The 14,221-nt window shown below is 36.9% G+C and overlaps 1 protein-coding gene across 1 annotated transcript in view; it reads left to right on the plus strand.

The window, feature by feature from the left end:
- The window catches only part of LOC105393796 (hemicentin-2), a 94,351-nt gene extending 84,455 nt beyond the window's left edge, over positions 1 to 9,896 (plus strand). Inside the window, exons 11-17 of the mRNA XM_048630166.1 lie at positions 3,049 to 3,210; positions 3,625 to 3,759; positions 4,366 to 4,575; positions 6,383 to 6,532; positions 6,622 to 6,864; positions 7,772 to 7,914; positions 9,250 to 9,896. Of these exons, the coding sequence (XP_048486123.1) occupies positions 3,049 to 3,210; positions 3,625 to 3,759; positions 4,366 to 4,575; positions 6,383 to 6,532; positions 6,622 to 6,864; positions 7,772 to 7,914; positions 9,250 to 9,369 (1,163 nt within the window). The 3' untranslated portion in view covers positions 9,370 to 9,896. The remainder of the gene's footprint in view (positions 1 to 3,048; positions 3,211 to 3,624; positions 3,760 to 4,365; positions 4,576 to 6,382; positions 6,533 to 6,621; positions 6,865 to 7,771; positions 7,915 to 9,249) is intronic.
- Positions 9,897 to 14,221: the final 4,325 nt, after the last annotated feature.

Below are 14,221 nucleotides of genomic sequence, written 5' to 3' on the forward strand. Positions count from 1 at the left end.
TTAATGACTAGGTATGTTTTTAATCTCAGCTCTTCTCTATTCTGAAAGGCTGTTTGACGAAACTTTACTAAATACGACACTTAAATATTTGTGCTAATATAACATAACTTAGCAATATTCCAGGATCTAGGACTCTAAAAATATCTAGGTAGGTACGTATTTGATTGTTATACATAGACTTATATATTTTTTTACGTTTTTGTTGATTTTTGTGGATTTTAATGTTACTTTCCCTGTGGTTGACTGTATAATTTAAATGTGTTGGATGTTAATATTGTACTGTTCGTACGGTCCTCATTCTCATTAGTGTAACTGTTATGTCTATCGCTCACGCTAGGTACCTACCCAAAACTGTATAGATAACGGCCAGAAAGGAATTTAGTTTTTTCTGTTAAAGTAAACGTAAGTACCTAATTAGTTTTCGGAAAAAACCTGACTATTAAAAGGATTAAAATTTTAGGAACTTGACTTCCTTATGTCGAGTTCATAAGCTTTGATAATTTATGTAAACGGAAGTTTACCGTATTTTTGCACTAAATTCAACGCACCCTACGACGATAAAAAACCGTTATAGGTACCTACTGAGATTCGAAATAAAGATACTTGCTTGAATCATTAATTTATTTACCAATGGTTAGACGATAAAATAAAAAAAACATTGTTATTTTTAGCGGCTAGTAATCAAACTGACAACCAATTTTAATATAAGAAACAATGGTAACTTCATGAAAACAAAATGAACGCTCATTTTAAAATACGATACGAATACGAACTCATATGACTTCTCGAGAGCAAAGTTAGCTGACAAACTTTTCCAATACTGGATTGTTATTTTCAAATGTTTGCATTCAGTTTACAGAAACAAAGTCAGCACATCCGTAAAAATGTAGTTCCATACATATTTCAAACAATGTCCGTCGTACCAACACATCACTCTGTTATGTACAGTCAGTGACCACAGTCAAAATACATCGAGTTCTTAAAATAAATTATACTGTTGACTATTTTAGAAGTAAACTTTGTTTTTTTTTGTTTAGGGTAATTTTGCGCTTATTTTCCAACGTTATCAGACGAATAATGCTCGTTTTACTGGCTCTCGCAATCAGAAGTGTCATAAATATAATTGAATTTTCAGCAAATTTTCAGTAGAATTTATAAAGTTATAGAATAGTTGTAATATTTGTACTATAAAGAGTTAAATAAAATAAATAAAACTATTGGTATATCAGGCCTTGATTGGATCAGCCCAAAATTACCTTGTTACAGGATGGCTACTGTGTAATTCACGGTAAGATACATATAAAAATAAGAATAAAGTATCAGCCACTCTGGATGTGTATAAAGACGTACCTAGGTAGGTATTTGAAATCATAATTTATTTGATTATTTAACTTTATGCGTCCCAAGGTCTTCATATCGCGCGCGCTGATTTCCCAGCATTCGATAAAAGGCAATGCTGTGTCAGTAAAATTCGATTAAAACGCCCATCCGTCATACATTCGTACCTGACTGTACAACGAGACAACGAGCCTCGACGTAAATCAAAGCGACGTTGCGGTAGATTTATAGAATTGGCACGATCAGGGACTTCCCCCGAAGTCGGTGGACCGCGCACTAATTGTTGACGGGAAGGAAATGTCCCATACATTGGTACACACGGAAACATTATTATCAAACTGCGACGGAACCCGATATACGACAGCCGTAGCTGCACTGGAAATGATGCCAATTTTAGATTTTACACAGACTCCCCAAGTTTACTTACTGCGCGTGTCAAAAGGTTGATCATATGTTCAACTTTTGATCCATACATTAAGTTCCGTCCAGCTGTCATTATCAGTGTCAAAAATATTAATTCCTATACAAATTTCGGCACGCCCGGTTCTGATAGGAATGAGTGCATTTGTGGCATCTAGTTATACATATATGTCTGTGAGATTTTATATGGTTAAATTTGGGTACAGTTTAAATCATCACCAAAATAAATTTTGTACACTAACGCCTAGCACCAATAAAAGTTAAAGTTTACATGTTTTGGTCAGCAAAACATTCTATACCTACATAACAGGTTTTGTAAGCGCCTGTACGTTGATGTGAACGAGTATAATTTATCTCAAACCCGTTTTAAATCTTCCTTTGATAAAGTAATCCCCTTGGGTCACATTATGTGAGCTGAAAAAAGAGATTTTCACAGCGTAATGAGTCGACTCAGTTTAATAAACGCTCCTAAACGTGTGTTTATCTGGCACGTGTTTATTGGGAGTCTTTATTTATTTATGTTGTTTTTAACACTGTTAAAATATTCAAAAATAGGCCTTAATAAAAAACAGATTCATTAAATCGGTTTAATTTATTTACCTATTATGAATTCATCGGATGGTTGGTTGTTAGTTGATAAGAAATCTTTGTTAAGACAATAAACAATTTTTGTATTTTTTTGTATTTTGTATTTTTTGTAACTGCTAGTCAGATAGCCCGTAGAGTTAGGATGATGAATGTGTGGTGCTCATTGGGGCTATTATGCCCCATCATCAGCCCACAATCGTTAAATCTGCTGGACATATGTCCTGCGGTAGTCTACCACAGAACTAGGATATTGATATAGTTCTTTAGCGTCTACCATGAAGCGCCACAACACTCAGTCCTCAGATTTCCTCATCCAGCCACGACTAACTAGCTAGATGTCTAAGATGGTCAAGTACAGGTTTATACTTAGTCAAAAGTCTAGCGCCTCTAGCGGAAACTGTCATAAAACTTTTGACTCATAAGATAATGTATTCAGATGAAAGTAAAAAACCTAATTGTTGAGTTCGTTGATTTTATAATTCGTTTTCATAAATTGAAAATTCAATCCTTACTTTTAGGGTTAGTATGGGCCGCATTTAAGACGTGACAAGAGTTTTGCATCGCGCTCACTCACATCGCGCAGCCACACGAGCGAGCGCAATGGAGAACTTTTTCACGTCTTAATAGCGCGCCGTGCTACAGGGCTTGTAGAGGCTAAGTTTACCTGCAATTATTTAGCTAATAGACCCACGTCATCCACAGACGCGCCAGTATGCGCGGGTGCAACCCCGCTAGTAGTGGGCACGGCGCTGGACGAGGCCCTGCGCGTGCGCTGCTCCGTGCTCGCCGACCCCGCCGACGTCACCTTCCTGTGGCAGTTCAACAACAGCGGCGAGAGTTTCGACGTATCGCCGGCACGATACGGTAACATCTTGATAGATAGATTCCATAATCACCTTATTACCATATCAAGTTGCGGTTAAAAGACGCGTGCAACCGCAAGCCTAGCCGAGCCGAGCCGTGGAGATCTGACATGCCTTAACCCAAATGCGAGCCTGCTCGTATACTTACACGTTGCGGCTACTCGTCGGATCTACTGATGGATCTAGCTCGGCATGTGCTAGCACGCGCCGTTTAACCGCACCCTTATATGGCAACAAGGAAACTTCCTTCTAGATTTGATTAGGGCCTCTGAATTGTCCTAAGCGGTTTACTATCGTTTTAAGGTACTTACATAATATTAGTCCACGTGTCGGATCATATTTTTCTTTCACTAATGTCATCGTCAGCAGCTACCATATTTCTAAACATCATCATCAACATTGTCCATATCAACAGGAACAGTGAACGGCAGCGTGAGCGAGCTGCGCTACACGCCGGCCAGCGAGCGGGACTACGGCGCGCTCAGCTGCCGCGGGACCAACGCCGTGGGGCGGCAGGCCCAGCCCTGCGTCTTCCAGATTGTTCCAGCCGGTATGTGACTATGTACCTTGTGCGTATGTTGATAGCATATATTCATAGTGTGGTGTCAGCTACCGCGGCACCAACACCGTAGGGTGGCAAACCCAGCCGTGCGTCTTCCAGATTGTTCCAGCCGGTATGGGATAAATACCTTGTGTGTATGTAGATATGACTTACTCGTGGTGTGGTGTCAGCTGCCGCGGCACCAACGCCGTGGGGCGGCAGGCCCAGCCCTGCGTCTTCCAGATTGTTCCAGCCGATATGGGATTATCTAGTGGAATCTGTGTAAAAAAAACATCATCTTTTGTTTGTTTCACTTTTAATTTTAATTTCGTTTTTTATTTTATTTTTTGTGTACTTATGTTATTACTATTTTTTTGGTGTGTGGTGCTAGACACCGAATAAAGAGTTTTTATCTTATCTTTATCATCTTGGCCCTGAAGGTAGGTAGTTAATTACGGTCAGTAGATTAATAAAACAATGAAGCATAACAAGGATAAGAAAAAAGTTCCATACGGCTTGTAACTATTGTTTACATACACCAGTTTAATCAGTTTGGTTTAGTCAGAATTAAATCACCCTTTTCACATTGACAACCCTAAAACTCCCCCACCACAGCTCGTCCGTCCCCGCCGCGCAACTGCACGGTGTCAGCCGGGAACGACTCCAACTGGATCGAGGATGCCTACCCCCGGGAGGAGGTGGGAGACACGCTGGTGGTGCGCTGCGTGGTCGGCTACGACGGCGGCCTGCCTCAGCTGGTGGTGCTGGAGGCGCTGGACTCCAGGAGCGGTGTGGTCAAGTTTAACGTCACTGCTAATGAAACTGGTGAGATATCACGACGAAACGCTTTTTTTAAAGTCAGAGTATGTTTTATAGGTACATACTTGGATATTTTTTGACCGACTTCAAAAAAAGGAGGAGGTTCTCAATTCGTCGGGATATTTGTTTTTTTTTTATGTATTTTTACCGATTACTCCGCCGTTTATGAACTGATTTTGAAAATTCTTTTTTTGTTGTATTTGGTTGAACTCCCAGGTGGGCCCATTTTTTTTCAGAATTTTATCTCACCCCCAAGGGTGGGTAAAATGGTAAAAACAGGGTATGAATTTCCATTTTGGGCACATGTTAACCGATTCTAATGAAATTAAGAACGTAAATATAGTTCTTATAACAAAAAAATATGATGGTGACCTTGAGCTGATCTGATGATGGAAGGCAGTCAGGGGAACTCCTCAACGGTATACAGGGTGGCCCAAAGAGTGACGTCCAAAGGAAAATGTTTGTTCAGCAATTTTTAGTAGTTTAGGAGTTATGATTTTTTTTTCTAATTTTCTACGAAAATCGACCTCAGTGGATTAATTTTATGTGTTATTATTGTTTTGGATTACTTTTTTAAAGTATTTTTTATTTTTGTGTCATCCTCTTAAGTTGTTCTTTTAACCATAAAAGTTTCAGCTTCCTAGCTGTAATGTAAGTTAGTTATTTTTTTATCGAAAGTTCGAATTTTACGATCGAGCTCTGATTTTTCAACTTGAAATTAAAAATTGAAAATGATATTCTCATGGTCCCTTATTAATTTTAAAAACTCCGCATGGTTCCAAAATTGCATAAAAATAAACTATTGCTTAATGGGGTATTATTTGCAGAAAAAAGCCTTCAAAGGTACCTGGGTGGAAATTACCTAATTAGTAAATTGTTTCAGAAAGTGGAAATATTCCTGTTATGTCATTACTAAGGACTAATTAAGTTAGAAAATGTATCAAATTAAAGGGAAAATTTAATTATTTACTATTATTTTTATTTAAGTTACATTTTTGAATGTAAATTCTTAGTAAAATGTTTTAGTCTGAGTAGTAAGATTTATGAGATAATTGTATTATTAATAATAAGTAAATAAACTCAAATAATTATTTTACACATTTACTCACAATAATTTTTCAAAATGGCGACCTCCCAAAGCAAGCAAGAATTGGGGGTGATTTGGCTACCCCTTGACCTAAGGAATCAAACATTTTCCTTTGGACGTCACTCTTTGGGCCACCCTGTATAGCAACTACTTCGTGTTTAGGCTTGAATGATTCGTATTGATTAGTAGGACTTTTTGGTATCATTTGCACCTTACTTTTGATTGAAAATGATTGCAAATAAACTAAAAACTATAAAATAAAATAATAATAAAAAAAATTAAAAACCGACTTCAAAAAAACCACTAAAATGTAAGAAATAATTTAAGATTTACACAAACTCTACTCGTATGTGACAGTACAAATATACCTAAGCAGGAACTGTTCTTTTTTGATGTTGGTGCGGTGACAAAGTAATCTGAAGATATACGGCACCAACTTAAAAAAATAACAGTTCCTGCTTAGGTATATTTGTACTGTCACATACGAGTAGAGTTTGTGTAAATCTTAAATTATTTCTTACATTTTAGTGGTTTTTTGAAGTCGGTTTTTTTAATTTTTTTAATCTGTTTGGCTTCTTATTGTACAGATATGTCATTCTGAAGTTACATTTAAAATTCACAGGTTTGTATTAAAATTATAAGTATAGGCCGAGTTATTATAGTTACCTACCTTACACTATGTACATAAGTAGTATTGGCATAACAATCTGATATCCTGTTTCGTAGATGGAGTGGCTCAATTTCTCGTACCAGCGATGGCGTTGTGGTCCAGCGGTAGCACCCTGCGCCTGACGGTCCACTCGACCAATGACAAGGGCTCATCTGACAAGATCACTCTGCACGCCCTGGCGTATCAGGATCCTGAACCAAGAACAGGTAGGCATTACCTCTGTATAATGCTATAATTTAACCGAATGCTAAATAAAAGTAGTTTGCTAAAACATAGTTTTTTTTTTCTCCTAAAGATGGTGAGAGTGGCGTAGCAGGCATCTCAAAGGCAGCGTTCTGGGCGATTATGCTGTCAGCTGTGACCATCATCTGCACGTCTATAGGCGTAGTCCTAGTGCTGCGCAGGAGAAGAGCCCGGCCGCCTGCGAAGACGCAACCTCCAGAGTTGCAGCTGAATGCTGGGGACAGCCAATATGTGGTCGCGTTTACACTGAAGCCACCGCGGCATGCGCAGCCCGATATACTGAACCCACCACCAGGTAAGATTCAATAATGTAGTGGCAATACCTACTTAGCACGACAAGAGTCTTATCGTGGTCTTATCACGACTTTCTCACTCACTAGTCACAGATTATCGTTGCATCAAAAAAAACTGTCCAATCTTATACATAGATAGGGAAGATTGGGTATAACATTGCATATTTAATACGATCGTCTTATGTGCATACATATAAGGCACTATTTTTCACCATATCACGTTGCGCGCAGCAAGCTACTCCAAGCACTGAACAAACAGAGCTTTATTTCTGAAATACATTTTTATAGTCCTTTACATAAAACACTAAGTTTAAAGTATAAAATATATAAACAAACATGCGCTGCGGCTCATATATTTTGCATGGTCAGTCGACGGCAACGGCAACACTTTACATCAAAGGATTACTTGAATTTATGATTGGTTAACCATTCAGAAATTATGCACATTTTATTCAGTCGTGTTCACGTGTCAACTGTAAATTTTAAAACTCATAAAACATCGCACACGCCAAATGCCGTTTTAATTTTCACGAACGTTTCCAGACGTGAAAATAAATGTTGTTGACTATTCGCCGCAATTCAAGAGTCGTAAAAACATAATAAACATTGATTTTAATACGTGGCTATTGAAATTGTATAATAATATTCTTATTATCTTTTTCCCACATCTACAACACTTCTGTACTAAATAGTACAGTAGTGTTTTATATATCTAAAATAAAACTCTACTCTATAATTATTACAGGTTATGCTTCTGTAACTATAGTGCGTTTCACCAAATGCCTTAGCCCAATGTAATAAGGGTTTTGACAGATCAATTATCCGATGGAACGGTCTATACTATGGAATTAAGTTTTTATTATTTTTAGTATACTAATTTAGGTGTAAACATTTTCTCATGTCATCCAGATGGAGATCCGCTGGGAGCGTCATGTCACGAGGGGTCAGTGGGGGGCGCGGCGCTGGACGCACCCGGCTGGGGCGGCATGGACGCGCCCTCTGAGGCCTTAGCGCCCCACTCACTAGCTTTAGGAATAGAGGAGCAGCGAGGTGTACGTATATAATCCTAGATATTTTTACCACTAACTTTTCGATTTAAACATTAAGCCCATTAGTACAAAACGTCACTTGATACTTGTTCGTTGATTCGGTTTAAAGGTAACATGTACCTTTATAAAAAATTTCAGGTATTGCACAGTATGTTCATCATTACTATTATAACTAAATTACTATAGGTACTAAAGGTATGTTAATAGAAACCAACCACAAACAATATTCCCCAAACAGCCATTAGTAATCAATTACCTATACTATCACTCGCTCACAAGCCTGCATCCATGTTTCATACGCATCGCAACAAAGTTAGGTTTCGAGTGAATTTGTGCGTTTCGTTACCGGACTAACTCATATGTACCATCGGGGAAACGGTTTTACCGGTTACCGGTTTCAAAATAATATCCTTTGCACAACTTATTGTGCAAGTGCATTTGGTTCTAAGCTATAAACGCTTTGTAAAACAGGACGCGTTACTAGCGCGTCAGAGCGCTAACTATAAAGGCCCACATTCACGGGCGTACCAATCATCAATAGACAAATCAGCGTGTGAATGGGTAGATTGGGTGCGGCTCGCGGTACGGCGCGACGCTCGCCGTCTGGGTTCGCGAGCGCCGCGTGACAAATAGGTTAAGTGCCTTGTGCAAGGCTCAATAAAGTTGACAATCGACTGGAGTGAAACACGGGGTACGTGTAGTGTGTGGGCGATGACGGATTTGTCCACGGAATGGTACGGCTCGGGGCTCGGGTGCGGTGCGTCACGTGAATGGGCTGCTTAACGCTAAGGTGTAAATAAATAAATAAATAAAGGTGTGTTGTACCTACTACTATGGTAAATTAAAATACCATCAAACTCTCTCCTCTACCGCCAAACCTCTGACGCATGCTAGTAACGCTTCTTGTTTGAGGACATCGGGCGATTCCCTGATAGTACATACATACGGGGTCATGGGGGCGCGTGCGTTTGACAACCTGTATTGAAGTATTTCCTAATAACTATGCTGTATGCATGCATGCAATCCGGTACGGTTAAATTTGAATAACCATTGAAGCTGGATACGTTTCCTTTCAATTCAATACATATGTTGCATTCGTATTTCATGTTTAAAAATATTTTTGAATTCTTGGCAATTTTCAAGCTTAAATAAAATACCTAACTGTGCCTAACTAAATTCATTGTCAGTAAATGTCATGTTTACGATACTTTTTTCATAATATGTGTGTCTTTATAGGAACAGTAGTAATAAGCAAGTTAAATGGAACAACATTTTCAGCAGTGACATTGTTTAAAATAAGATTCCTTTTTCAAAAACCGAATGTTTTCTTTTTTTCAGCTTTTATCCCCCCCTCGACCGGCAGCCAGTAAGCAGCCGATAGTGACAGGTACCTCCACGCTGGGCAGGCGGGGACACCTCATAGCCGAAGATATACCTGGACCAGAGAGTTGTGTATAGAACTATAGAAATGTATATTTAATTGAAACCCCTTAGAACGTCTGGTGTTCAGGGATAACTCTGATTTAATCTGTATCTGTGCTTTGTTTGTTTAGTAAAATGAATCCTGCGTATGGTAATAATAAACCTAAATCAATTGTGTAATTATAATTTAATAAAGATAGGAGCGTCAGGTGATCTTGCATTATAATTATGTACCTCAGAGGTAGACAATAATATAAGTACTTTTACTTTTATGAGATTGCGTAAATGAGCTTTGTCACATAAGTGTAAAAAAAAGATCTCTCAAAAAGTGGACATAACTACCATTACTGTCTGTGTTTATCACTAATAGAGATAATCATATTTAAATATTTATTATTAAATTAACAGTTTTTAATCAGAGTTATTCCTATTCTGCTCCAAATGGTAGGAAATTAGATTTTTTGTAAATATTTTACTGACTGTGACATTGTGATAAATCTTTACTGTAAATATAAAAAGACAAAAGAAGTCCATTTCAAAAGGAAATAAAAGGAAAAACAGAAGTGTTTCGTGTTCATTATTTGAAATAATTAAAATACCCTGTAAATCCATTAACTATAACAATCATAATTGAAATATTAAGGTTACAAAGAAAGAAGTATAGGTATGTAAGTAAATATACCATGTTTAAACCTAAAAGCTTTGAAATTCACGAACACGTAATTTTTTTTTTGGGATTCACATTTGTAGTAGGTCTATGGATTCACTGAACTTTTTATTTGAAAATTGATTACTTACATCATGTCGTCTATAGGACATATTAAACATGTAACATAGATATAATACCCACATATTAGGCGTAATATGTCATCGTAATCACCCCATTAGTAGTTAATGCAGTCACTAAGCTGTAATCATGTGAATGTACTCAAGTGTACTAAGTTCAAAAATATCAGTACCTAGAGTTAGTTTTACTATGACATTCGCCACTCAGGTTTTCCCGTGGGGAAACCGGGAAAAAAGGGATTGGATTATCCTGATGTATTGAGCAAATTACTGCTAAATTCAAAACTACACTTCACCCAAAAACCATCTGTAAATAAAATATCTTATTTCATAAATGTGGACAAAACATAGACACACCCCCAAATTCATACAAACGTTTAAAAATTACTTCGTAACACTCTCTCTCTCTCTGTTACTCAAAAAGTTGTAATTCGTATATCACGACATAATTTGTAAACCAATTTTAAAGTGTCAAAATGCTCTATGAAAACGGGGGAAGGATATCCTCCCTTTAATTCAGACTCTTTAGTCCAGGTATGACAAAGGGGTTCAGTCAATGTTTTGTCTCATGATCCCTAAAAATTGCCAGAGCTTTAAAACCAAATTTTTAAGAGTCAGGTGCCCGGCTTTCCTGAGCTGAGAGATGTCTCCATTCGGTCACAGTAATCCGATTTACCTCCTTATACTTTTATCTGTTCTTATACAGGGTGTTGCAAAAAGGTATAGGTGTTCTTATACAGATATAACATGCTGCACATGCTGGTTTCGGCTTAGTATACCCTTTTTGCAACACCTGTATGTCTTCCATATACATGATATTGAAAAAAGAGTATAATAGTAGGTATTTTCCCGTATAATATTTTAAAATGATACAGTATTATGCGTAAAATTATACAATCAGTACGAGTAACCCGGTAATCCTCATTGAGATTACCGATGTCTCTGCATTGTATAACGTCTAACTGGAGCTAAACGAAGATTTTGTCGCATTCGTAATCCCCCATTAAGTAAAGCGCAGGTTAAAGCAGACCAATTTCAGCGTAAAATTAAATAAGTACCTACCCAACATTGCCAGGCTTTCACGCAAATATGTATTCGGTTAAAAATATTTTAATAGGATTCTAGTTTTTAAGTGAATACTAAAATAAAATAAAGAACTTAAAGGCAACAGCACTAACTCACTCAAGATCTCCTTTGTAACAAAATAAGTAAATAAATTCATGTGACTAGGAACGTCGATAGATAACTATTATATAATTTAAAAAACAGACAGCCAAATTACAACATCCAACTTTTTCAGACAGCGGTACAAAATCAAAGCAAACAAGAATGTAATTTTTCACACCTGGCAACATCCACCGACGTAAATAATGCAGCGGACCTCAAGAGGGGAATCCCTATGGCGCAATAATGTACTTTTGGCATAATCCGGCCGCGGCGGCCCGGTTAACCAATTAGACGCTGTTTCCCAATGTTTGCTCACCGGCCAACGCGGGATGAAAATTAATTGCACTTTGTTATGATCCCGAAAATATTCCGCTGAAAACATTGTTTTTTGAACGCTTCCTGACGTCAAGTTCGGGCGTTTGTTTGTAAATTTATACAATGGACATATTTTGTGTATAATGGGTTGTTACTTTGTTTGCTGCTGTTCCTACCTACTATTCTGTGTAAGGGTGGGGGGCTAAGGTAGCTACCGTTTTAATGGTTTTTGATGAATGATTTCTTAGAAAAACAACCCTACTAGGTGACGTGGACATTAAAATTTAAATTAATTAAGTTTTAATCGTAAAAAGAAAATAAGCGGAAATTAAATTCTGCTAAAGATCTAAAGGATTTCAGGTACAAAGAAAGTAAGCAAAACTCCTGCAAGCGGAAGACCCTGCTAAGCTAATAAAAAACGCAATTAATGTGAAATAGACTACTAAAAATACAGAGAACGCAGAGTTTTATGTATACCGTTTAAATTCGTCCGCGTGTACTAAAAGGCGAGATTAGATTAACTTCCTAATGAGGAGTAAATTCGAGAAATTTCGCTCATCAAGCTACTATACATTTTATACGAAACGGGGTATGTTCTGCTCCGCAAACAACTCGCAGAGAGCAAGCTGAGGATTGTAGATGGGACCCGTAGGTGCCAGGAATTACTAGTGACTGGGTGTCAGTCTTTTTGCTTAACATGGTGACATAATGTTAGATATCCTAATAATATTATAAATGCGAAAGTAACTGTGTCTTTCTGTCTGAAAGTAACTGACTCTTTCACGCCAAAAGTACTGAACGGATTTGAATGAAATTTGGTATACATATGGTCTACACCCTGAGATAGAACATAGGCTACTTTTTATGCCGGAATTCCCACGGGAATTTTTTTTAAGGCAAAGCGAAGCTCGCGGGAACAGCTAGTAGTAAATATTGGGTATATCTTCTGTTTAAATACGCTGGCCTGCAAAATAAAGTCACCTCAAAATTGCAATAATAAAAAAAACTGTAAAATAATTTAATGTTTAAATAATTTACATTTCACGTTATGCTATTTAATAATAATAAAAATTTGCTATTAAATATTTCATGTACTATGGCAGTAGGTCCACATTTCATTATGAAACATACTGAAACGCTTCTAGAATAATCTTGGAATTCCTGGGCGTATCCTCGTTTGGCTCATAATTTTTCATTGGACCCAAGTCTCGCCAATTAACTTCCTCTTTGCCATTAGGCCTGAGAAAATGGCGATGAGAAATGGACAAGTGTGACACGGGCACGGGACAAGGGACAAAATTCGCAAACGTGAGTTTTCTAGAATATAATATGTTATATACAATTAAATTTATCAGAATATAATACATGATAAAATTATAATTATTAATCCCTTTATACTTTATACCAAAAATTTTAAGTAGCTTTTTGGAAATAAATTTATATATTTTTTCTATTTTAATTATTATTAGGTTTATTTTTTTAAACAACCCTTTTCTTGTTATTGTAGGAGTCGTTTTGAGAGCGTCACGGCTATCGGCGCCCGCTGCCGAAGAAGCGTGAATTATTGCCGGCACTACACTTTATTTTCCTTTTATTGCATGTTTTATGAAATTTCAGCGAAAAATATTTTTTACGATCATTTTCCGCGGCTGCTAACAATTTAAGAAAAATGTCGGCGTAACCTACTGGCTATAAAACATTAAACGTAGCTAAGAAGCCTTCGAGGGAGGTGTAAATGAAACATTATTTTAGTACCCTTTGAACAATAAATCTACTCACCTACAGAGGCCATAAAATTCGGTAGGTTGATTGAGTCAGTATTTTTATTGTTTTGGGCCGTGAATCAATGGAGAATGTTTCTGTAATAAAAACGTTTTATTATTGTTTTCACGGAAAATTTGTGGCGCGTGAAATGTTTTTCCGGAGTCACTTTCTTGTGTCAATTAATATTGGTTGAGTAATCACTGATTGCGTAGGTTTACTTGAATCAAGACTTACAACTGTGCCCAAGATTTGAGACCATACTGAAAATTTAAAAAAAACAGCATTCTTTCGATTAAAATATTAATATAATTTATTAAAGTAATGATATCGTCTTAATTAATTTAGAGTTGATACCAATGTTCAGATAAATATAATAATTATTATGCGGAATATAAATATTATGAAAAATAAGGTACCCCGTGATATTTAACTTTAAATCCTATATTGATCAGCAATAATAATTCGAGCTTAGAAACATTTATTAATATATCGCACACAAACTTACACTAGCTAGGTATAGCTACAGGGTACATTTTATGTGAAATGACGATACTGTATTGAATTTCACTATAAACGCTGCATTCTATCCACTAGTTAATATTAGCAAAATAGTTTCGGAATGGTGTCAATGCAATTTTCGCTTCATTAGACTCCATACGGAATCAAAATATCGCTGTATCGTACCGTACATACACTTTGATGGAATGGATGGAAATAGTAAGTACATTTAGATTCGATTGCAGATCAGTAATTGTATTTTAAAATAATACGTTCGTTTTTCACGCACACGCCAGGTCATGTAACTGGTCTTAGGTATGTAGTGTTTGTTAACAAACGATAAATTTAAATTTCCGTA

Source organism: Plutella xylostella, chromosome 25, assembly GCF_932276165.1.
Source record: "Plutella xylostella chromosome 25, ilPluXylo3.1, whole genome shotgun sequence".
Classification (NCBI taxonomy): domain Eukaryota; kingdom Metazoa; phylum Arthropoda; class Insecta; order Lepidoptera; family Plutellidae; genus Plutella; species Plutella xylostella.